Here is a 25,583-nt window from a genome sequence, read left to right on the forward strand (position 1 = left end):
CTCCATTTCTATTGGTTGTAGCCTACTATTTCCTGCTGCTCTTTGTGTGCTCTTTCTTATCCATGTCCCATGGCTCAAGTATTTATTTCTATCTGCTTTTGTGGAACTTAAATTTCTTTTTTTTTAAGGTTTTGCCTTCACAGCATATGCGCTGTGCTTATTTTACCTAATCTCCCTGTGGCTGCATGCATTTCAAGCGTGCTTGTTTTCATATTTTTAACATGTAAACTGGCTGTTGTCTGCATTTACAAAAAATGAGTACATTGTTTATGTCCATGTCAATACAGAGAGTCAGACGCTTCAGCTGTGACCTGGAACTAAATACCGTAGAGCCGGTCTGCTCTCTAAGAGCTTGAGACTTCTACTACAATGGAGTACCTACCCAGTACAGTGATGCCAAATTACACCTCAACCCATAAAAAAGTAGCCCATGGGCTGTCCAAATGCTTGCATTGCATTTTGATCTGAAAAAAGATAGAGGCTAAGAGCAAAATGGCACCAAACCTCTCCCTACTTTGAGTCACGTTCTGTAACTCAGGTCTGGTTGCTTATCTCCTAGAGTTCAAAGAGATCACTTGTGGAGGCTGGAGCCAGAGGTCTGACTAGCCTCCCTTTGTCCAATGTGAGAATGCCCGGCAGTTGCTTGAGAGAGTATTGCTGCTTGTGCTGGTATTAAACATATGGAGGAATCGGCTCCTCGACCTTCCTTTGCCAGGAGAAATCTGATTTATGTAGGAGATGCCTGTTGTTTCAGTGATTCTTTAATCCACCAGCTTACCATCAGAAAAATTACCTTTCCCATCATGGCAGCCCCAAAGGATAACTCCCATTAAGACTGGCTTGGGGAAATGTGTCCAATTTATAAATGCATGAATCAACTCAAGTAGAGTAAAACAGACTTTTAATATGAGTTATTGACCCAATAATTGATAGGAAAGAACATCTCAATTATCTTTGTCTATTGCCAATCAAAAGTTATGTTTTAGGCACACTTTGCACAAAGGGTAAATCAGTTTAACACCACAGATTTACACTTAAGCGAAAAAGAAAGTGCATACTTTTTAAATTCCAAATTGAATAATAAGACACGAGTATGACACAGCCAAATTAATCTGGGTCTCCTCTACAGCAGTACTACCTGTGTGAAGATGCCAGGCTGAGTCAGACAACTGTCTTTCTTGCTCGTCCTGCAGAGAGCCTCTAACCCTAGTTGTGCAGCAGCAGATATTATTTTAAAAGATGGGCACTGGAGGTTACATCTCCGATCTATTTTACTGTAGCGCTTACAGTGGATGATTATGGTGCACCACAGACAGAGTCCAAAAGCAGAAGAAACTGAGGGATAGAACCCACTTCCTTACAGAACGTTTATATTTGACTATTTATATTTCTCTCAATAGGAGGTACCTGGACTGTTCTCTATTAGGCTGCCCTCTTCGTTTTTTTTTGTTGTTTTTTTTTAATGTAATCTTCTTTTTTTGCTTTTTTATTTCTGTGTTCTTGTGCTTGTCTAGATCCCTTGGAAGCAGGCCTAAATGGGTGGAGGGATTAGAAGTTTGTGTTGTTAAATCCCCAGTCTCGATCAGAAGTCATATAACTGGATTGTGAATGTGGGAGGATGGGAACATCCAGCTTCTCCACCTCCCTAGTGGTCTGTTGACAGCCTGTCCCATTCTTTCCCTATCCCAACAGTCTAAAAATGGCCCGGAGGGCAACCGGATGCTTCAGGAATTAATAGGCTACGATTGGGGAGTAGGATAGTCTACCCACACCAGTCTTCCACTTATCTACCTCCACGTGTATTGTCACGGACAAGTTTAACAGATGGAGCCAATTAATGGATCTACTACACATACAGTGCTATATTTGTAAAATATGTGTCGGTGTCTAAAACGCTGCTTAGGTACCCACGACTGGCACTATAAAAAGTTAGGTTGCCGAATACCATGGGGGTGAGATTTCCTGAATCCACCTCAGGCTTCTTTAATTCACCGACAGGTAGTCCCTGCTCTGTTATCTCACTCGTACAGGTTTTTGCTCTCTCCCATGCCGACTTATTTTCTGTATTTGTTTTCCTCAGACTTTCCGTGTTGTTTGTTTTTCGGTCTGTTGGTCTTGGGAAATGTCTGATGAGGAGAAATAAGTGCCGGTCCCCAAAAATAAGTGTCGGTGCCCTCCACCGGCAACCACTGGCTCAAATTAAGCACTGTACACATTTCTTGGTCCCAAAATAGACTCCGTCTGACCCAAAGCTAAATTCTGAGTGGCATATCTTTTGTAACATGTTCGTTCATAATAGGACTTCATAATAGGACAAATTTGGGATTTCGTTCACTTTTTCTTGAAGATGATTGCTCAGTCGCAAACAGTAAGAGAAGCTAACTAACAGGTTTTATCTTGGTTTCTGTTTTCTTAAATGTTACCTTGCTGCTTAATTTGTCAAGTGCAATTAGAACTTCCTGCTCTATGTAAGAAATGTTTGCTTCAGCAGCCCAAAAAAAACCTCTATGGTGCTTCAAGCAAATACACCAATGTATGTTGCCTTAATAAAGTAACCATCCTATAAAAATGAATTGTTTTTTTGGTCTATAAATGAATTTATGTGTCTGATTTACCGTTTATCTAGCATATAGTGAAAACTCACCATATGTTCAGAAGATTCAAGCTTTTGAGAGATTCTTCACAAACCGCATAGAATCCTATGATAAGGTAAGAGCAGGCTGATAACTTACAAAAATATAATCAAAGGATTACGTGGACCGTATATTGTCTTAGCACCATATACATTGCATAACTTACATTATAATTACTCTTCAGCATGCTAACGAGTCTGAGCTGTGAGATGTATGGCGAATATGAATGAAGCTATTGTGCACTCCAGTAAAGAATTGTAAGAACCACTGAGCTTGCAAATGGTGTTCTTGCTTCTTTGCGCAACACAATTTGTATGTATCAATGCTTTACAGACACAATTGCCCCCAAAGTCTATTTACAGTATGCTTTTATTTCAAACATAGTCATTATTACTAACTGGGGCTGCATGGCAGATGCTGTACAAAAATTGTGACAGCAATGCGACCCGAGCAGAGGATATCTGGTTGTTGTGTGTAGACGACTTGAGAGGTTTGTAAGGACGTTATAACGCCAGAAACAGTCGCATTCTGCAAATATAGAAGCAGGATGAAAACTCAGACAAGTCAGTACGAACCTTTTTGGTGGATACTACGGAAGTCGTGCATTTAAGAAAGAGAAGTGGAGTATTTTTAAACAGTTGAACTGAAGGATTCACAGCGGCACGCAGGAAACATGTCAGTCATATCTGAATTTTTTCACTGGGAATGTGGGATGGTAATGAAAACATACATGAAGGACTAGAGCGCTGTTCGAAGTGTTGATACCTTTCTACATAGATTACTGATTGAAAAAGAAAACTAGTAGACATTCTGAGGATGGCAATAGGTTGGTAAACCGGTTTAAGAACTGGATGAGTAGTAGGTGCCAAAGCTTGCTGTGAATTTGAACCAGAGCTATAGAAAAGGCTGTAAAAAGCATTGCATTGCAGCAACTTGGGGGCCGATTCTGATGTTGGTCGGAGGCAACTCCGACCAACATCATCGCTGAATTGGGTCCGACCGACCTCTGGTCGGCGGTACCGACCTCCTAATTATGATGCAACCCCACATGGTGCAGTCGCGTTCTCCACATTTCCCTATGGGAACTTGTGCTACAGCCGTAAACCGGCCGTAGCACAAGTTCCAATAGGGAAATGGGAGGTTGTGTTCATCCCTGCACCGGGGTCAACCGGAGACCACAAGGAGAAGGGGGCCCTGCTAGGGGGCCCCTAAACTCTCTTTCTGACAGACGTTCCATTTCGGAAAGCCCGGCATGGAAAACCTGTCGGAAACTGAGCATCGTAATCCCAACGGCGGAAGAGCCGTCCATTGGGATTACCGGCCAATCTCCGACTGGCTGGCAGGCTCTTTGAGCCCGTCGGATTCCAGCCTGAATGACCGGCCGGTTTAAATTCCGACACCTAGATTGTAATTAGTTGGTCGGATTTGAAACCGACGATCTTGGTTGGAAAGCCTCCGACCTCAAGTCGGAGGCCGTCCAACCGAGATTGTAATAGGCCCCTTGGTCTAGTTCTCTTTCCAGCATTCATAACTGATAATGTAGGTGATTTGGAAATTGTGCAAAAGTTCGGTGGTGGCAACTCAATGCATCCAAGTACAAATGCATGCACTTAAGGCACAACAATTCTGTGAGTAGAGGACGAAAGGTGATCTCTTTTAAAGAAGAGAGGTTTTTTTCCTAATCGCGGATAAACAATGTAGTAGGATCCCGGTCAAAGACGAGAGTAATAGCATGACTGGTATTACCATCAAAAACCTGAATATTGTGATACTGCTGTACCTGTTGCTTAGAACACTATATACACACTACAAACTGGCTATCCAAATCGTAAGTAGTTTATGCTCGACATCCACATTGGTAGAAGCAATAATTGAGAAATGTATATAATGGATCAGAAGGAGGGATTGTGACTATTATGGTTCATTCATATTTATAAAGCTAATAGAACATAAATGTACTACATTTTCAGCACAAACTTCTTTAACTGTTGGTCACAGTATGATTCAAGGTAGATTTGTTAATAACACTGGTAAATATTTTCAGAGTTTGGAAGAACTTACAAGAGGCGTGGTTAAAATAATGCAGTAAAAACATTCAATAAGTTTGATACAAATCTAAAGAGTTTACGGGGCCCAGCAACTAAGGAAAACGTGAGAGGTGAAATATAGTTATATGTTATGGGGCAGGGCAGCAAGACTATTGTCTTGCTGGTACTTTACTGGAGTGAGTTTCCGTGGTCGTCAATTTCCCGTCCTCCATTTGGTAGTAAATTACCTTGTTTTGTTGTAATGTCTCTAACATGAACGTTTTTCATAGGATGAAATAGAAACAAAGGGAAGCATCCTTGTTGATTATAAAGAACTGATTCAAGATAATGAATTAATGGAACAGATTCCTGTATCCACTGAGCTGAGAGATATGCCTGAAAAAATACTGGACTGCATGGGACTTGCAATACATCAGGTATGCAGCTTTGAATTTTTTTTACTAATGAGCAACTAAAACCCTCCGCTTTTTGTACTAGGTAGGGTGTTACAGTTCTAGTTTCATTCCTCACTGCTTGCATTCTTTCTAAAGGTTTACAAAACAATACAGAGGTAATCTTTTAATTAGGAAAGGTGTTTAGCCCACAGATACATGGCCTGCCTGTCTCTTGAATGTACTGCTGTCTAGCAACAGGTTACTGAACATTGTTTTTAAGTATTAAAACAAACATTGATAAAAGCAGTAGGTCTAGCATCAATGTGCTAATTCATGCAAACACAGGCATGGAGAAATGCTATTCACGTTCATGTATAAGCACATTTAAGCCAGCCATATTGGCTGATGGGTAGCATCACAGTGAAAAGTGATTATATGCATTCACAAATTATTATGCTTACATAATGAAATACCACGCAGAAGGCCAGGAGACTTTAAAGAAAGTGCCGGAAACCATAAATATGAGTGTTGTTTCCCCATCGCTTAATGCTTTGAATTCCAAATATTTAAAAAGACGGAGAGGCTGTCGAGCAAATTGTTTATCTTCACCCCAGTTGTCATAAAATAGAGATCGGTTTACTTCTACTTGGGTGTAATATGAATGTTTGTTATTCGAGCCAGTATTCATAGCCTTAAATACAACGCAAGGTCCAAAATCTCCAGAGTCCTGGTGCAAATTCCATTTGACCAGGTACACATGTTTTGTGAATTTAGGAATGACCATTATGATTTTTGGCATTGAACTACATTTTAAGTCGAAAAAAAACAGGGGGTATTTAGCTGGTTATTAACCTTTCTGGTTGCAAGTAATAAACACTGGTAAGCCTCAAAATGCAGCAGTAAATCTAATAGTGGTTTGTTATTGATTCACAATCCACATGCCCACTCCCAGTGAAGGCCTTTTGTAACTGGTCAACTAGATTTCGACCATGTTGATATCATCTTAACATGGTGGGACGGACTGCCTGATGATTAAATATTGGGTGAAGCCTTTCCGTCCAGATCTTTATTGATTCCTTTTTGCTGTAGACATGATTTTGCTATTCGGAGAAGAATGCAAGAATAAATACTTTCCCGTACTTTATGGTGGTTCTTGTTTTTGTGTTTTAGGGTGTACAGCATACAGACGTCTATCTTTCTATCATGTGAATTATTATTTTGGCAGCGGATCAGCTGTTAGGGGTTTTGGACTTGTAAGTCACTAGTGAAATTTGCCTTGAACTAAACTAATCAGAATGGCTCAGGGCCTTTCTCATGATGATGAAGTGGTTGCAGCACTTTTTGCAGCCCCCTCACTTTTGGGAGACATAGCACTTAGTAATCATCACAACATGGCGATTGGAACTCTTTGGTGGAGTTAAAGAAGTCACAGGTAAAAACATTATTACACAGAGTCTTGATTACATAATATTTTAGAAGTAATGTAGCACTCTGAGGGCTATCTTCTGAAATGCACCAGTGATTGGTTGGTGCTCATGATAAAAACAGCAAAGAGACTCTCTGGATAATTTGTTGATTCAGATAAAGGCAAGTGAATACACCCTGACGACTCTGCATTTAAGAAGAAACTTGAGGAGACAAACAAGATAGTCTTGGATTGCATTGACTTTTTGACTAACTCGAAAATATTGAAATTCCGAAACGACTTTAAGTTCTCTCACAAGAAAATTTGTCCCTATTCAAAGGACTATTTTGAGTGGACGAGGAGGAAATAATCAGACCTCCTCAGGTAGCATTGGATCATCCGATATTGAAAGCAATCAGGAAGGCGCATTCAGGACAAAAGGGAGATGGGGATTCAAGAAGGGGAGGAGCACCACAAAATTCTTATGCTCTCAGTACGTATGAAGAACTGTTTTTGGACTGGCCTAACACTTCTAGATTCCCCCAACAAATGAACCAACAGTTTTTTTCTTTGCGGGCCCCCTTAAGACCACCTGTTTTAGGAAGAAGCAGAGGATGGGGGAGAGGAAAGAAAAAAGAACAGAAAATCACTTGGGAAGACATGGCACTGTCTACAAGCACCATCAGGAATGAAACCAGAAAGACAATGCAGTAATCAATTTGAGTAATATAACCTTAACTGAAGCACAAATATGTGTACTGAAAAAAGGTTTAGTTTTTTTTTTTTTTAATACCAGCCTCAAAAACAAATCCACCTTTAATTCATCTGCTCAGGCGATGCGACCGGGAGTCTTAGTCTTCGAGGAAGCAGTCAGCGATGAACTAGAGAAACTGAAAGTGCAACAACTGAGGCCCTTAAGCAATGTCAGGAAAGAAGAACGACAGTCAATCACCCATCTTGGAGAAGCTAAGGATTTTATAAAACCAGCGGACAAGGGAGGCGTGATTGTTATCCTTCCGTTTGGAATGTACAGAGATAATTGTAAGAAATTACTCTGTGTGGAGAGGAACTTTAAAAGGCTATTGAGGGATCCCACTCCGAATGTGAATGAAGAAGTGAAATTCCTAGTGGATATGGGACTGGAAAGTGTTTGGATAACCAAGAAGGTGGCTATGATTTTATGTAATCAAACCCCACTAGTCCCTGACCTGTAGGTCCTTCCTAAGGTTCTTAAGGGTGTTTTACCCTCCCCAGGGAGACCCATAGTATCTGGGATTGGTTCAGCCTTGGAACCACTTTCCAAATTCTGCGACGGATTCCTCAGACAGATTGTGAAACAAACAAAAACGTATCAAAAAGATTCAAAAGAGCTTTCAAACATCCTGTCTGATGTGGAATATGACCCGTAGGATGAATTAATGGTTTGCATGGACGTGTAAGCAATTTACACCAGTATTCCACAGGAAGAGACCTTGAAGGTGGTATCCTCAATGTTGTCAGATCGCTAATGGGACTTCTTAACACCATGGGAATTTATAATGGATTGTGCCCACATTGCATTAAAAAAGAACAATTTTGAGTTTGAAGGGAAGTTCTATCTCCAGACTCCTGGGATTTCCATGGGAAGTACCTTCGCCCCGAATTTGGCATGGCTCTATGTACACTATTTCAAAACAAATGTAATTTATTTGGGCGATCATAACACTTTTGATAATAAAATCAAAATATGGAAACCATACATAGATGACCTTTTTATCATATAGCAGGGGAGCATGGAGGAGGCAAATTATTTTGCTTCATAGACAAACTGCAATAACAAATTTTAGTTAATTTACATTCAGTATAAATAGGACAGAACTAAACTTTTTGGACCTATAAATCTTTGCTTGAGAAGGATTCTGGCAGACCAAAATCTTTTACAAACCCACTGACAGAAGCACACTGTTACGTTTTGAAAGTTTCCATCCAAAAATTCTTCGGGAAAGTCTTCCTCTGGGTCAATGCTTACGCCTCTGGCGTAACTGCGCGGAGAAGTCAAATTACGAAAAGCATGCTAAAAACTAAGCTCAGAGATAAGGAATACCCAGTGAGGATTATCTCCAGGGCAGAAAAAAAGAGTAATCTACTCGGATCAGGACCACCTGGAAAAACAAATGTTGTCTTTCAGGGAGGGCAGAAGTATAAAGGACTTGGTCGTACATACAAGTCCTAGTAACCAGGACGTGACACCAAAACAAAGTACATTTTGGGATATACCTGCTGTGACCGGTCACTTTCCATGCGGTCAATTTAACATTTGCCAACTGCCATACTGGGTTTCTGGGCCAGGCCAGGGACTCTGTTTCCCAGGCTTCCCCGCACCGTATCTCACTATTGACGCTGTTTCACGTGCCTAGAGGCGCATATATTATCTGGAGAGCTGTCACTGCGTGGGGCGCACTTCTGCAAGCTGTCATACCGGGGTTCTGAGCCAGGCCAGTGACTATTTCCCATACCCCCCCACACCGCATCACTGACGCCCTTCCTCGCGCTCAGAGGTGCATAAATTATCGGGAGAGCTCCCGCTGCACGTAATGCCCTTCTGCCAGCTGCCATACCGGGGTTCTGAGCCAGGCCGTGGGCTCTGTTGCCCAGGCTCCCCCGCACCACATCGCACCACTGACGCTGTGCCTCACGCCCGGAGGCGCATAAATTATCGGGAGAGCTCCCGCTGTGTGGGATGCGCCGGGCTAAGCCCTGTCCAAGGGCGGGCCCGTCCTTGCCGGTCATTGCAAGGAAGAAGGAGGGCAGGGCCACCCCTATACGTCTGGCCGCTGGCAGTTTCATGCAGGACGACCTTTGGAGTATGAGTTACTGTGTCTCTTGAATATTTATTTCCCTGGCCTTGGCCAATGACAAGGTTTGGGTCACCGTTACAACAAGCTATCCGGTACTCCCTAACATTCACAGACCTCTATCATGAGATACCCTGAAAGGACTGTGGTTGCTGGCCCAAGACTGGTGTTCCTGGCAAAAAACTCTGGACACTGGTCCATGACTGTCACAATCAGTTATTTTCTTTCTTCTAGTGGCTGCCTTCTGGGGAGCTTGTGCAGGTATCAAAACACTGTTGCTGCTGCAAGGAGAGAGTTGTTAGAAAGTTTATGCTGCTTTGATTTAACTACTCGCTTAACCATTTTGCTGGGCTGGCCCACATTTTTTATTTTTGCTTGTTCTTTGCTTGTCCTTAGCTGACTAGGCAAATTATTGGGCTGGTCGCCATTACCATCATTCCTTTGTTGTGACAGGTAGCTATACTGTGCCGAGAAGGCCCCTGCCATAGTTGTTCCTGTGTACTGTGGTCTGTGTTCTCTGAGGACTGTGGGATGGGGAAGAAAAAAATCCATGGAGGGCACGGGTGGTGGTCAATCTGAGAAAGGGAAAAAGGTTAGGAAATACTTAGAACACCCAGCCAGCAATTGCGTACTAGATTGCATCGACAACCTGATAAGCAAGTGTGAAGATATTCTAGTCCAGAATCTCCTGTTTCTTCACTAACTCCGACTGGCAAACCCTCTCCCACATCTATTAGTATCAGCCCTAGTCGTTCCCCTGCAATCCCAGCCATGTTTAGAAAGTCACTTTCCAGTGGGGCTAGTGTATATAATCAGCAGAACTCAACCCATATAGTGGGGACCCAATGTCATTCTGCTACTTGTAACTCTAACCCCAATTCTCTTAAAATTCCCTGTAGTAAATCACCACAACTAGAATCCATCATTTCCTGTGCTTATAGGTTTACTCCCCTGTTGGCCCTACCTGAGAACCCAAGGAAGATGGAGCCCTCTGATGCGAGTACACCTTCTCCAAATTTAGGGCTTTTGGACTCAGTTACCCACCAGCTTATTATCGATCTAAGGGCCGAAGTAGGGACCTTGAGAGCAATAATCGATGGCCTTACTAAATTAGTTAAATCGCTATTACATAATGGTCCACCATCTGTACTTTCGGCAAACACACGTTGGGAGACCTATCACAACCTGCAACACAACCCACAAGTAGTCATCCTCAATCCAATCAGGCATACATTTGCCAAGGGAAAACCCCTACCTATGGGCCCTCACAGTTACACCCTGCTGCTGCCCCCACATATCCAAACACTTTCTAACCACACTGTTAACCACGCCAGTTACCTTCTCAGTCCAGCAGGTGTGTATGGCTCCTGTAATCATCCGGAGAATTACAGTCCGTCCGAAGAGCAGCTGTCATCTCATCATGGTAAGAACCATGCATTACAATTAGCCCCTCCTCGTCTGCCATCTGCTAATAAAATCTTCATGGTCAATGTCCCTAAACTTGGTAAAAGGAAGGGATTTGAAGGGGAAGACTCCCTGATTAACAAAGCGATCTATTGGATCTACCATGTTAGGGGTTGTTGCTCGGTAATTCGAGACCATATCATTAGGGTGCATAGATGCACACTACTAGACCAACCACTAGATTGCCTTGAGCTGATATTAAAAGTGCCAGATTTGGCCTAAAATCTCCTCGCCCTAGAATACCGAATCTGTTCCCCCGACTCTTCTTCTATCCAGTTTAGGCGTTCCATCCCTCTCATGCCAACTCCGCTCCCACTAAGTTTAGTGGTGCCCTAGATTTTAATGACTGACTCGCAAAGGAAGTTCACCAGCCCCCCAGATCATATCCTCTCCCTTTTCGCCATGTAGACACCAGCCTTATTGACATGTTCCTACAGAAAGTGCCCCACCCAAATGCGGATGGTCCTCTACCAGAAATAGGCGCAAGTAGCGCTGCTAGCAACCCTGATGGGTCGGAGGGCGTGCTTTGCCGCACGAACCATAATACTCAAACACATAAAGTACTTGCAAAAAGGGCAAACACCCATAGCTATAGTCTCCTGCAATGTTGCAGGCTTAAAACAAAAACTTGTGGATCCGGATTGGCACAGCTACATAGATAACTTTGATATCTCTTTCTTCTAGATGACATGGCTAATGACCCTCCCCCCCCCCCCCCCCCCCCCATTTAAGTTGGGATATAAAACATACTACAAGAATGCTACTCCATCGCAGAGTGGAAGACCCTCAGGGGGTCTTGTAATTTGGATCAAAATAACCTTGGGAATGTGATCTAATGGCCATATTATAGACTCGCCCGATTTACTAGCAGTATACTTAGAATCGAGTATTCAAAACAATGAAAAACTGTACCTATTTAACATTTACTACAGACCAATTGGGCAGAATCTCATCTGTGAGATTGGCTTATTAGGCTGTTCCCTGGACCACGTAGATCCTGGTGACGCTGTGATCGTATGTGGGGATTTCAATTGCACATATGCGCCGCTAAACGGCCTAGAAAGTCTAACAGAGGAAGAGGATGTGGCCATGGGGCTGCCCCAACTAGAGGCTGGGCCGCCAAAATCATGCACCAACGGCGTATTACAGATAATGCAGCTCACCATCGAACACCATTTAAGGGCATGTAACGGAAGGGTGTTTAACAATGGGGACGATAAAGCCTCTCTTAATACATTTAAACGTGGTAGCTCGCAGTCAAGAATAGATTACATTATGCATATTATGCACAGTTGGGGGAGGACATTGACCACCGGCCACTTTGCTTGAAAGTAACCGGTTATACAGCAAGGGATGATCTATCAGGCATTAGCCCGCAAAACACACAGCCTCTAATAGGGAACAACCGCAGAGCTATTAATTGGCCCAGGAACACAGGTGATATAGAGCTAATGACCGGCTTCTATAACACATTTGCAGAGGTAGTGGGTGCCCATCTTGAGATAAGTGGAATGTCAGTAATACCAATGCATATTCTTCTAGTTGCAAAGTTAGAGCCACTTCTTACCAAAAACAACAGGAAGAATCTGAAGCCCAACTGTAAGACCGGCATGAAAATAAATCCCTGGTATACATCGGACTTCAGAGAAACCAAGAAAAGTGTACTCAAGAATCCAAAACAGGGAAATGCAGACTCCATGAGGAGGGCTAGGGACATTCATAGTAAAACATTGGCCACTGTCAAGAGGAATTAGGAGGAAAACAGCTGGTTGGATCTCCTCCAAGCAGTAAAAACCAATAATTCATCTGAGCTCTGGAAAATAATTGCAGGACCAAGTAGCAAGAACTGAGCATTATGTGTATCCGGCAGCTTGGATTGAGCATTTTACTGATTTGTTCTCGTGTTTCTGGTCCACTCCTATTGAAGACTGTGAGCTTGCTAATAACGAGGGAGACAGAAAAGTGATCATTTTCTCGCTAAAAGAAACCGAGCACGCAATAGACACCGTAACGCAGGGAAAAGCACCAGGACTAGACGGATTCCCTGGAGATCTGTTTAAGCATGACAAAAAGGTTTGGATCCCATATGTTAACCTACTTAGTAATACAATAGCAGCAGGGGCACCAGTACTGGCAACATGGAAAGGGGCTGAAATTGTCCCTATCCACAAAAAAGGTAGAAAAAAGAAACCTGAGAACTACATGCCAATTAGCCTGATAGATGTGCTTCAAAACATTTATGCCAGACAACTATTGAACAGGCTCGATGAATGGCTAGAAGCCAACATTATAATGTCTCCGTCACAGGCAGGATTTAGATCCCGCACAAGTACAGTGGATCAAGTCTTTAGAATTCTATGCATCATCTGGAAATATGTCAAGGTAAAGGGGGGCCACATCTACGTAGCAATTGTAGATCTGAGGGCGGCCTTTGACCTCGTACCCAGATGTTTACGGAGGGACTCACTAAAAAAAACAGGAAGTTCTTTTAAGTCTGTTAGTACAGATAAAAAAGCTACACAATGATAACTATGCTAGAGTCCGCTGGGGCATGAATGTGGAACTCGCAAAACAAATCCCAATAGATAGGAGTGAGACAGGGATGCATACTTGCTCCCACCCTGTTCTCACTCTATTTCAATGACGTGGTTGACCACTTACAAAAAATCGAAAACAACCCCCCGAAGCTGAACAAGAATTTGGTTCTGGCGCTACTGTTCGCAGATGATACCATCCTGATCTCGCAGACACGTAGGGACTTACAAAACTTGATGAACGATTTTACTAGATAATGCAATGTAAAAGGCCTAGAAATAAACACTAGTAAAACTAAGTATATGGCCATAAATCCTCAAAAGGGTTATAGAAATAATTGTAAGCTGAATAACCAAAAAAATAGAACACACCCCTAATTTCACTCACTTGGGTATGCTACTTGATTCTAAATTGTCATGGAAACAGCAGGTAAATCTCTCAGCATTACGGCTAGCCCAGGGAGCAGGGGCTGTCCTCAAAAAGTATAGCTTATCCTCAAGCAAACCCGTGACACCAGCCCTTGAGCTATATAAATGCAAGGTCCAGGCAGCAGCATTGTGTGGATCAGAGCTCTGGGGCATTGGTGACACCAAACCACTAACAAATGGGGAAAACAAGTTTGCGAGGAGACTAATGGGGCTGACCTCATCAACACCACTTATCCCAATATTCCATGATCTAAACCTGAAGCGTATAGGGCAAATTGCAATATTGCGACCACTGCTTTATTGGATACGCTTGTGGACAATACCAGAATTAGAGGCATACAGAGAAGGTGCAAGAGAACTCTTAGCCATTGACACATGTTTTACTTTTCCTTGGCTAAGATTTGTAAAGAAATGGCTCGTAGAGTTAGACCTCAGTTTATACTGGACAGATCCATACAGCTTAACATCTAGCTGCAAAGACTTACTGAAGAGAACTTACTGGCAACATATCTTGAACGCTCTCCATTACGTTCCAAGATCGAGAAGGCTAACAACTAATTTCCTTACTATTAAACCGAACCCGAGTTTTGAAGAATTTCTTGATAATGTACAACCGTACTTAGCAAGAATTCTGTATCTGAAGCTAAGGTACAACACCCTACAGACCAAGAGCTATACAGGAAACTGGGGGTGAAAGGGAGACCTTTCCTGCACTTTATGCACTACACACTCTTTAGGGTCTACCGAAAATACAGCACATATCCTATTCTTCTGCCCAGCATAGGCCCGGGCAAGGAGGAAATGGATCCGACCTTTGTGCAATTCACTAGGATTCAAGAAGCACCAAGAGGCACTGAGGGTGCTAATATCATTGCACCGCACGTAATATTCGCCTTATCTCGATGCTTGTTAAAGTGGTGCTAAAGCTGTGATGTTGTTATGAATAAGGCACACACAATTGGGAAAGTACTTGAATTGTACAAAACAATCAGCAATTCTAATTGGACCATATGAAGTTTTACTTAATTTTAAAAAGTGTATACATCGGGGTGGATGTAGTGGATTGCTTAGTGGGCGGATTACATTGTTTTATCGAAAGATTAATGATTATTTTACTGAGAATATTTTATATATTTTGCTTGATGCATTTTAGATCATATCGTGAATGTTTTGTATTGTTAGGAAACTTTTATGGCCTTCGGCCTCTATCACCTTGGGTCATTAAGCATCACAGTAACTTTACCATCAGTAATGTGGTGTATATTATGATCTGCAAATGTTGTTTGAAGTATGTAAGGATGACCACGAGGGAAGTAAGAACCCGTATTGGCAAACATCGGAATAAATCTCACAATCTGCTTTTCAAGGCCGCCTTCAACATCAGGTGCACCCATAGAAAGATACTGTAGCACAATCAGCAAAACATGACAAGTGGACAGTAATTGAAATGTTACCTAGTCATTCCCTGTTCGCTTTCATTGAATAATAAAAAGGTACAATTTATTTTTGACTCCCAGCAAGAAGCAACAAGTGAAGACCGTGTATGGGTGAGCAGTAGCTATCTCTTTAGGGCCTTCAGGATAAGTAAATCATCTCTAGGTGCTTTAATCAGAGATACTCAGGTCAATTGGTGTATTTCATGGGTCTTGTATCGCCAGAGCTCCCTGCTTTGTGTGGGGGCAAGTCTGTACCCAGACATTGTCCTCACAACCCCTGCGGGGTATACTGCGAAAATGGTCCTGTCTAAAAGAATGTAAACAAACACAGAGGGCATTGCATGTCCCTTTGCCGTGCCTCCTCACCTGCCTCTACGTCAGGCTAGCTGCCTTTGCAGCTACAATGAATACGTGCATAGAGAGTGCGAGGGATGTTTGGAATAGGGCGTGGCAGTGGCAGAACAGCTTCTGGAGAGTAAGGCAAGACTATTTTGTCCAAACGACAAATAAACAAAGGAATTCTGCTAACAAAATCAGCTGACACTGCAATAAATCTTTGCTAAAGTGTGCACATCTGTGATTTCAAAAACGTGACAGACAACCCATCGAGCTATCGCCATAAGATAGCTCACCCAAATAAACCAAGTGATTGAGTGGGGTTTTCTGTATCTCAATCTTTGGGTGTAATCATTAAATAACCCCGCCACTGGTTGTATGTACCTTTTGATGGTCAACGAAGTGAAATGAGGAGCTATCTGCATAACCAGTACATCATTAAAGACTTTACATTCAGTCAATAAAGAAAGTTAGTGTGAGCTAAAGGGTGTTATTTTCAAATCTTTCAGCTTCCTATCTATTTATTTATTCATTAGGAATTAGTCTTTATATATCAGCATCAACAGTTAATATAATCCATCAATCGATATTTGAATATAATATAGAACAAAATATTTGTTATAATCACAGTTAGTATAGAAATATGACAAGCATGTTCCAATGAGGAAACTCCCTATTTTAAATAAATTGATCTAATGAAAGAAAAGGTTTTGGTTCAGAAACCCAATGAAGAGTTCTGATGAGAGAGAGAGACGGAGAGAGAGAGATATCAATGCACAAGCATAAAGTCTTTGCAAATAAAATTGGAAATTAATCACAGTAATAATTCAGCAAACCTATATAATTAATCTAAGTAACCTCTCATGCAGAGAAGTCTAAGCGTTCAGAGACGAGTCTCTAGTCTGAATGTCAGGGTAGGAATTTCCTAAGATCTGTGTTGCCTACTCTAGGAACATCCACTAATGTAAACACACAAATTCTATGTTGCAACATTATTTTCTTTCGTCTTCTTCATCAGCAAACTCCCTACCAGAACATATTAGACGTTCCGACATTAGTCCTTGAAAGATTACAACATTGTTTTCTTCTGGTCCAACACTTCTTCCCATGAATCATTTTTCCTGTCGTTTTCTTCTCCCCCCGATGAAAACCTCACGATCAGTTGTCTAATACAAAACATATGTCTATTCACTAGCTAACAGTGGGCTTCTGAAGTTATAAACATCTGCAGCAAAGAGAAGAAAAATATCTTGCACAAACAGCTATTCAATGTGAAAAAACAGGCCTTTTCAGTATTTTCTGGTTCTCACGGCATCAACAGCTAGGCTAACTTAGTTCAGCACTTTATTTATGGGCAGGCTTATATCATTCAAGTATGGTTCCCTATTACAAGTTTTACATTTAGCATATGCTTCAATTCAATGTAAAATTGTGCACATTACCAATGTAAGCGTCTTCTGTATGTTGTGTATGCAGACCTAAAAATAGTTTGTGTGCGCTTTCTGCCAAGAGCTGTTGCGTAGCATCTGATACTGCTGACACGCTGCATTATCTGCTACTAAAAAAATTTATCCTGGCTTGTCCTCACGGCAATGTTTTTAGTTTTTCAACAAAGCATCCTTTCTGTGTGCGTGTTTGCCATCATTTCACAAGACCTTGATTTCTACATTTATAGGAAAGTTTCCCATGCATCTTTAAGCAGTGTTGCATGTGCCTTTTTGTTTCACTCTCGTACTTATTTTAATTAAATGTCTTTCAAAGTGCACACGTTACCTCCTGGCCACCACTGTTTGTTGCCCCCCTCAGTGCAAAACAAACATGTTCTGTATAGGTCTCCATCTACTGACCTCTATTTTATAGCCTTCTTCCTTTAAATCAAGGCATTCAGTGTATCTGCTGTGTCTGGTGTGTGTGTGTGTGCCTTTTTTTTTTTTTGTTGCTGGGTATAAGGTTTGGGCTGGCGTAAATTTTTTGCTACTCAAGTCTATAAATGTACTATAATATGCAGTATCTATCACAGGAGCAAAAAGAACAATTGATGCACAGAATGCAGAACAATGTCATACATTCACCCCAGTACAGAGATCTGGGCCTAAATCCATTGTTTTTTTGCTCACCCTGCCATTCCAGTTTGGACCCAATGTCCTGTTACTTCAGTCCAAGCATTGACCAATATAGACCATATTATACTCGCTCTGCACAGATTGGGACCGTGTGCTTGATCGTGTTAAAAAAAAAAAATTGTACCTTTCTAAGTACAGGTGTGAACTCCACTCATGCCTGCGCTTGGGAGAGTGCAGAAACTCAAGACTAAGCCAGGGTTTGAAATTGCAGATCTGCTTTTCACTGCTAGCCCAGCAGGCCTGGACACGTTTTTAAGAGGGGACAGGGATCCACCCCAGGTGTGCACATTATGTGAACTGCTCCTGCAAGTGGGGGAATGCTTGGACGCTGGAGGCACCTGAAATATGTGTATTACTTCCCATACAGCACCCCCATGAGGATAAGGTATGCTGACTGCGTGCCATAGAGCAGCTTCTTTTTTCCCCTGTGTCTATGATCTGTTGCGGACACACAGGCAGATATGTAGCCTGATTTGCATAGGACTAAAGCATTATTTGTCTTCCTGTGAGCCTTTATCTCGTGGCCACCCAAGATTGTGAGCCAAAGTTAGCACTAGCAACTCTCAAAGTGCAGTTTCATACTTCCCTTGCTCAATTCAAGTCCCACTCCAGAGCTTGCTCTTGGTAAAGGTGGAATAAACTCCATAAGAGGTTGGATGATTGTGAGTAGTACACTAGAGAAAGCAGCACTGTTAAGCAAGATTGGTTGTTGGAGGTGACTCGATGATGCTAGAAGTAGAGGTAAATTCACAGTTAGTGTGGCATGGACAGGGATCATTCGAGTCCTTACTCTGTGTTTGAGGCACAGAGCACAGATTGGATGGCACTAAGCATCTTTGTTTGCCTCCTGTCTGGACATGAGTAAGAGCCTTTTTCAAGGACCCCACCCCCTTATTCTTTGAAGATACTCCTGCAGTTATTTATTCAATACAGCTAGCTTGACTCCTGTCATTACTGGTAACAGGTATTTCCCCTTTTCCTTTTCTTAGAGACCGTCCACATTTTTAAAGATGACACAAGTGTCTCTAGGATTACAAGCTGAGAAATAGACTTTTTTCTGTGCTCCTTGTCATGGACGTCCGTGATAATTAGATGATCTCCGTTAGTTGTTGTTCATGTAACTGCAATCCCTGCCATAGAGAACATTGTAAATGATTTTCGCCATCAAGGTCATCATCAGGGCTTCTGAGTTAGTCATTGACAGTGTAGTAGTTATCGTGCATCTGGTCAGTGAAGCAGGATTTGTCTTTGATGGGAGGGCCCCCGATGTCCAGGAGGCTGTTCTTGCTGCCCACAGCTAGAAGCCCATCATTGGGAAAGAAGCCAGCAGCTGTTCCCAATGCCAATGGGTCCAAAAAAGCTTTTGTAGAAGACTTAGATTTTACTCCATGAATTTAGAAGTCCCAATGTGGAAATACAAAAGGGACCTGGAGATAGGCTTTTTCTTTAATGAGACCTAGTTCAAAGTAGGATACTTTTGCCCTTTGTCATTTTGAATGTCCAATTACTTATAGAGGTCAGCAACTTAGGTTTATCATAGCGATTGCCACAAGCTGCTGGCAGGCAAAGACATATATCTTGTTGCCTGTTAAACTGAATATGTCGAAATATCTTAATTTAGAAGTGATCTGGCTGTAGATTTCAGTGATTTGGTGCATGAACAATGACCTATGCTACAACTTTTCACACCACTGGCTAGGTCCAGGCACGGAGTGCATTCCTGGTTGAGATCGCGTTACACTTGCTAGGCACTTATGAGCATCCTTACGTTCTTTCATCCATGGCACCCTTCCTGAGCTCTCCATGGCTCCTTGGGGACATAAAACATAACGACTGGCCAGGGTTCAATGAACTGAAGCCATTTTGAGTAGTTTAAATTCCCACCACTTTCACAAATGCTAATAGTTATTGGATTACTGCTGACAGAATGTGTTAAGTATACATTTGGCTTCCTTTCCCCTGCAAAAAGTATTACCTTGATTTATCCTGTTATTTGGGCCAGTGGCTCAATTGATAGTGTGAGTAGCCTGGGAATAGGGGCACGGTAGCCTTATGCTCTTATTTATCATGATTTTATCAGTACCTCTATCATTTGCTTCTGGCTGGGCTTATGTGGATAGGTAATTATCAAGTACTAGTTTTAGGAAATATCCTAAATGGGTCATGGTTTGTACTAAAAAGGTCCAGCTTACTCTCAAATACCTTCTCAGCACTGAGTGAGAAAAAACCTGGAGGTTCTTTCTCCCTACTTTGCTTTACACTAAAAGAGTGATTTGACATTATTATCAGTTATCAACCCTCTTTGGTCTGAGCCAAGTTATAACACAAGTAACCTCTTTAACCTGCTGGCTAGAGTTTGGAACCCAGATTTTTTAATATGAAAGGATAAAAGAAGAGTATTTTGTTTAATCTACACTCAGTGTGGGCATCAGGGTGAGATTCGCTTCATTCATGTAGGTAATAGCTCTTCCTATTTTTAAAAATAGATTTATTATTCTTGTGCCGGGCAACAACGTCTACTACTCCTTTTTTTCAAAGTTTTCATAGAATGCACCTGTTAGCCCACCCTATCCAGATGTTTGTTTTTTATGAAGAACTTCTATAAGTTAAAAACAGCGCGGAGTCTTTTTCTGCTCTTTCAGTCTCGTCCAGCATCTGGTAAAATGTACAATCCTTTTATTTATCGGTCTCCTTCAAGAGGCCCCAATCTAAATTATTTGCATTCATGTATTTGATTTTGCCCAGCGTTTGATTTTAGTTTGGCTTCCAGCATTTGTTGACTTTTCATAAAAATGTAGTTTTTGGGATCTGTACTGTTTGTTCCCTTTCACAATATGGAACGTTATTACATCCTTTAGTCTTCTGGATCTGTTTTAGAACTTGGCAAGAACCACTGGATATATGGACGTTTATGTTCTCACTTATTTCTCAATGTAAAGTGTCTTTCATCTAACTGTAGTGTTTTCATTACCCTTGTCACTAGCTGGTAGGGTAGTCATATTAAAAATGGTGATTCTCCCCAAATTGTTATATCTATTTAATAATATCCCTGTGCCCCTGTCGGACGGTTTCTTTCTCACTCTAAAGTCGCTTAAGATCCGACTGGTATGGGGTGGCAGACGTCCTCGAGTTCGCTGGTCCATACAGACCCTGCCTTATGACAGAGGAGGTTTTAATGTCCCAGACTCACAACTTGATTACTTGGTGGCGCAGTGCCGCTACGCGCACGCCTGGTTTCACCCCGACGCACGTATCCCGTTTCTGAGACCAGAGGCGGACCTAGTTCTTCTCTAAAAGGTGCTGCCGAGTGGTTTCCCACGGGACAAGCGGGATATCCAGACAGTGTCAATGACTGCTTGGGCCTGGGATAAACTGCGAAGGCGCGCGGGTGCCACATCTTTATACTCCTCCGCCCTGCCTTTGCATAATACCAGATGGTTCCCACTCACTGGAGAGCGAATAGTACAGCGCACATTAGCAACAGCAGACATAGCTAAGCTAGGTGATCTGTTCCCCGGGGGGAATGTTTTCACAATAGACGAAGACGACCGATTCCTGGATTGCAGGTTTATGATCCGCTTCATAATGTGCAGAATTAAAACGTGCAGAGTTTCCCTCATTCCCGGTTGAGCCGGACTCATTCCCCCCGCTTAGCTTGGGCCTGGAGAGCACATGTGGCGCACGCCTAATTTCTAAAATGTACAAGTCCTGCGCCCAGTTCCTTCCTGTAGAGGACTCCATCAGACCGGAATGGGAGGTGGATGTGGGTGGGGCGATCACAGACTACCAATGGAAGAAGTGTTGTATGGTCACCAGGGACATTTCGCTTAACAGCCGCCATAAGTTACTACATTTTAAATTTCTCCGCCGTGCTTATTTCACACCTGCCGTGGCCCACAAGATTGATGCTGCTAAACCTCACAATTGCTTGAAATGCACCTCCCCACATGCTGGCTTTCTTCATCTGGCTTGGTCCTGTCCTCGTTTACAGACCTACTGGGCGGAGGTACATGAGACACTGGGGAAAATCATTGGGATTCCACATGTCCTCCTTCCTGAAATTGCCCTCCTGGGTTATACAGTTCAGATTCCCAAGAAGGTTAGGAGGTTGGCGTCCCTGAGGCTGTTTCTGGCGAAGAGGGAGGTGGCCATCCACTGGGGCAATTTGGAAATATGGATTTTTCTGGTCAGTTATGTCCCCTATCTTGGACCCCAACGGTTCTATGTGCATGTTACAAGTACATGTATGTTCCCTCCAGTTCCAGTTATGAAGACGCAAATACATGTGCGTCCACCGTTAACATGTCCTCTGTTGATCCGCCATGAATGGGCCGGATATTCCATTCCTAAGTACGAAAGGCCACCGCCTTTATATGGTTCACTTATGCCATTTTACAGTCCAGGCAAGTAGGCCCTGATTCTGTCATCAAGCTTTTCTTGCCTTCTGCCTCTGAAAGCTCCAGTCTGAGCCTGCACCTGTGACCATGAACTTTGTCTCATTCTCTGCGCGGCTCACGAAGCCTGACATCAGCCTGCTGCCTGCCAAAAACTGTATTTCACCTTCGAAAATTATCTGCTCCGCTCCCTGCCCAACGCATTCCTGTCTAGTAGCTTAAGTAAACATTCTGCCAGCTACCGAGCAAAGGCCCGGCTTCTCTGTCTTCATGCAAGTAATTCATAGCCCTGTTACTATGGAAGATTCCGCCCTCGCATCTAGTATAGACACTTAGACGCTTGTACACGCACTAATAGTCAGTATAGTCAGTATAGAATAAGATTCCACTCGAAGAGACCTCTCTTTTGGATAACTTAGTTCTTTAAACATAGGATGTTAGATATGATTTGGGATTAGGTTGACTTGACCCTCCAGACTTCTGTCGCCACATGAAGAGCTAAATGTCAAGTCCCCTTCACCCCCTAGTTGCACGTCAATTACACGTCATGCTGCTGCGCGCGCATTTCTGCCAAGTATTTCTGCTGACATTGCGAAATTCTTTCATGTAACCACCCTCTTATGACATCACATCTGATGACGTTCTTTAAACACACCCAGTTACGCCTATCTTTGCCACGTATGAATATATTATCTCCACTATCAATTGTTACGCCTCTTGTATTTACTTCACTGTAATGCTTATTGTATAAAAGTAATTGATTGTCAATAACGTATGTACTTCACTTCCTGAACCTTCGTGGTGATGGAACCTGGAGCAACCGATTATAATCGACCTCTGGAATAAAGCCCATTCCGAACCTCTAATACCACGGATTCTGCCTCTTATTTACTGAGCTATTTCATTATGTTTCTGTATCAAATTAAGTCCCGGTAATTAAATTATTTACCACATAAATGGCGCCCGAACAGGGACACTTTCTCATCTCACGCGCCGGCGGTGCGTTGCAGGCCCGGTCTCCTGCCACAGCTGGACGGACAACAACGCGTACCAGCAGGATTTCCTGTATCTCCCTCCGGTCAAGCGGGGGCGACTGAGGCTGCGATCAACACCCAGACGAGGCGGTGAGAAGTGCGAAGTATCCCGACCAGAGCCTAGCTGAGAGAGCAAGATCCGAGGTACACAGAGGCCCACCAGTTTCCGAAGTCCCAAGTCGAGTCCAGTGTCCGAAGTGTTCGAGTCGAGTCCAGTCCGGTTCAAGTTCAGTTCAGTTTCCGAGGCCTTCCGTTCCGAGCTACCCGGTGAGTACCATTACTGGGGAGGCGTTCTGGCGTGCACATAAGTTGTGCCGGTCCAGACGGGTTTGGGTACACAAATCCGGTCTGCACTGTTTCAGCAGTGTATCTGTACTGTTTAGCAGTATATCAAGTATATAAATTCAGAATAAGTCAGTTAATGTCGAGTATTATGTTTTAGTGATTAAGTTTTTCTTAGATCATCGTCATCATCACCGCTGCTCATTTTAAATGTTAAATGTTAAATGTATTGATACGTCCTGCATATTGTGGTATGAATGACTGTTCATTATTGTGTTTTATTGTATTAAGTTTGTTCAAGATCAAGTAGCAGACCAGTTCTCAATATGCCGCTCTTTTCGAAACTAAGACAGATCACAACTAGAAAAGGGGTACTCGAAGAAGCTGTTCCCATTCCTCCTAGGGACACTCCAGGGTACTTCATGTATCATAAACATGGCCTAGACGCCATATTGTTTCTCGATTTATGGGTAGACTACACTAAGGAATTACCAGAAAGTCAGAGGTGGCCCGCAGCTGGGACCTGGGATGCAGAGTGCATCGTGAAAGTAGAGGAAGAATTATGGAAAAAGAAAGCTAGACAATCACAGAAAGACGCCATTGAATTATGGCGTAAAGAATCGTATAGACGTACAGAAAAAGCACGTAGACAGGAAGAGAAGAGTAAAGAGAATTCAAATGAAGTCCGAGAAAATCTATTAATTAAAGAAGGTGCACGAGTGAAATCAGAACAAGTAGACAGACAAAGAAATGCCCTTATGAATGGTATGTATCCCCTTCTGGCTGAAGGATTACCTAAGGCTACTCCAGGGATACCAAAAGACTTGCCAACCCCATTATTTCCAATAAAGGTACATCCTAAGGGGCATCCTAGAACCGCAGAAGATGTTTTTCTTTCCTCATATTTAGATGACGCAGCTCCCGAGTATGCTAACCCCGCCCCACATAGACCGTTGGCCGGGGAGGTTCAACGCCAAGATCCTGTACCTGTACCCTTACAGCATCAAGTTCTGACACAAGTTCCGGCAAGCACATCTGTTTCCACATCTGTTCCTACACAAACTTCTATAGCTGTGTCGTCCACACCTATAGTTGCTGTATCGCGTTCTACGAATCCTTTCACGCCCGATACCCCAGACGGGGCTACCGGAGGTGCTGCCAATATCTTTTCTACGCCACCTAGAATAAATAAACTTACTTTTCAAGAGTCAGCACATCCACGTACCCCCAAACTCATAAATGCCCGCACGCTTAAGGAACTTCTAGTAGATTGTAGATATGACCCTGTGCCCGGCAAGGAGGACGAAATGATCCTGGCATCATTACGTATCAGACGAGCCGCGGTGTATTTAGGGAAGTTACCAGGAATGACTATGCATCTAGATAATATATATCATTATGTCCAAACAGGGCGAGATTCTGAATGTATTAACAGAGCTATGGAATACCAGAAAGTGGAAATACAGGGGGAACTGTTACGTTTCCTCATAAATTGCGTAATCAGAAATCAAGACCGACCGGGGGTAGATCCGGAAATAATGCAAACTCTTACCAGATGGAGCCAGAATATATCAGAAGGGAGACATGATAGGCAAAAATGTATAATAGCCATGTGCAGAAAGATCCGAAAAGAAATAGAACGCCTACACGAAGAAAGATTAACGGTAGACCAGTTTGAACAAAACGAGGAGGAAGAAGGATCAGGACCGTCCACAGGACAGTCAGAAACCATAGCCTATGTAGGTAGAGGAAGACCTTGTAATAGTACTAGATATTTCACTGACCCGATACGTCCGATATGTCCAGATAATAACAGGAATTTTCAAACACCAATAATAAATATAAGGTCTAACGAGCATTCATTCCAAGCCGCTGACAAATTACTGCGAGAACGAAGGGGTTATCATTTTCTTGATTCTATGGATGAACAAGAATTAGCTAGGTCAGCCGTTCATTGGATTGACAGTCCCGGAATGTATGGTGATAATACAGTAGCACACACATTTTTGAATCTCACCCCAGATGAACAGCGTTTAGCTGGGATTTATATGATTCAACAACTTCTTATACTATATAAAAGCCAACATTCAGATCCTGGTCCCTTACCTGATATATTGACTGAATTACTCACGAATAAATGGAGAGGTTCAGGTACTAAGCTAATTAAAGAAATACTAGAATCAAGAAAGCAGTACATTCTTTTTATATGCCCAGAACATGTCTCACTGCCCACTAAGGAAAGAACCACGTATTACAT

General features: G+C 42.6%; 1 protein-coding gene across 2 annotated transcripts in view; it reads left to right on the top strand.

Moving 5' to 3' along the window:
* Positions 1 to 25,583, top strand: part of MCM8 (minichromosome maintenance 8 homologous recombination repair factor) — a 402,649-nt gene that overhangs the window by 38,476 nt on the left and 338,590 nt on the right. For both annotated transcript variants that reach the window (XM_085612630.1, XM_085612631.1), the window contains exons 4-5: positions 2,627 to 2,709; positions 4,951 to 5,097. In XM_085612630.1, coding sequence (XP_085468756.1) covers positions 2,627 to 2,709; positions 4,951 to 5,097 — 230 coding nt within the window. The remainder of the gene's footprint in view (positions 1 to 2,626; positions 2,710 to 4,950; positions 5,098 to 25,583) is intronic.

The sequence above is a fragment of the Triturus cristatus genome, chromosome 6 (assembly GCF_964204655.1).
Source record: "Triturus cristatus chromosome 6, aTriCri1.1, whole genome shotgun sequence".
In the NCBI taxonomy this organism is placed as follows: domain Eukaryota; kingdom Metazoa; phylum Chordata; class Amphibia; order Caudata; family Salamandridae; genus Triturus; species Triturus cristatus.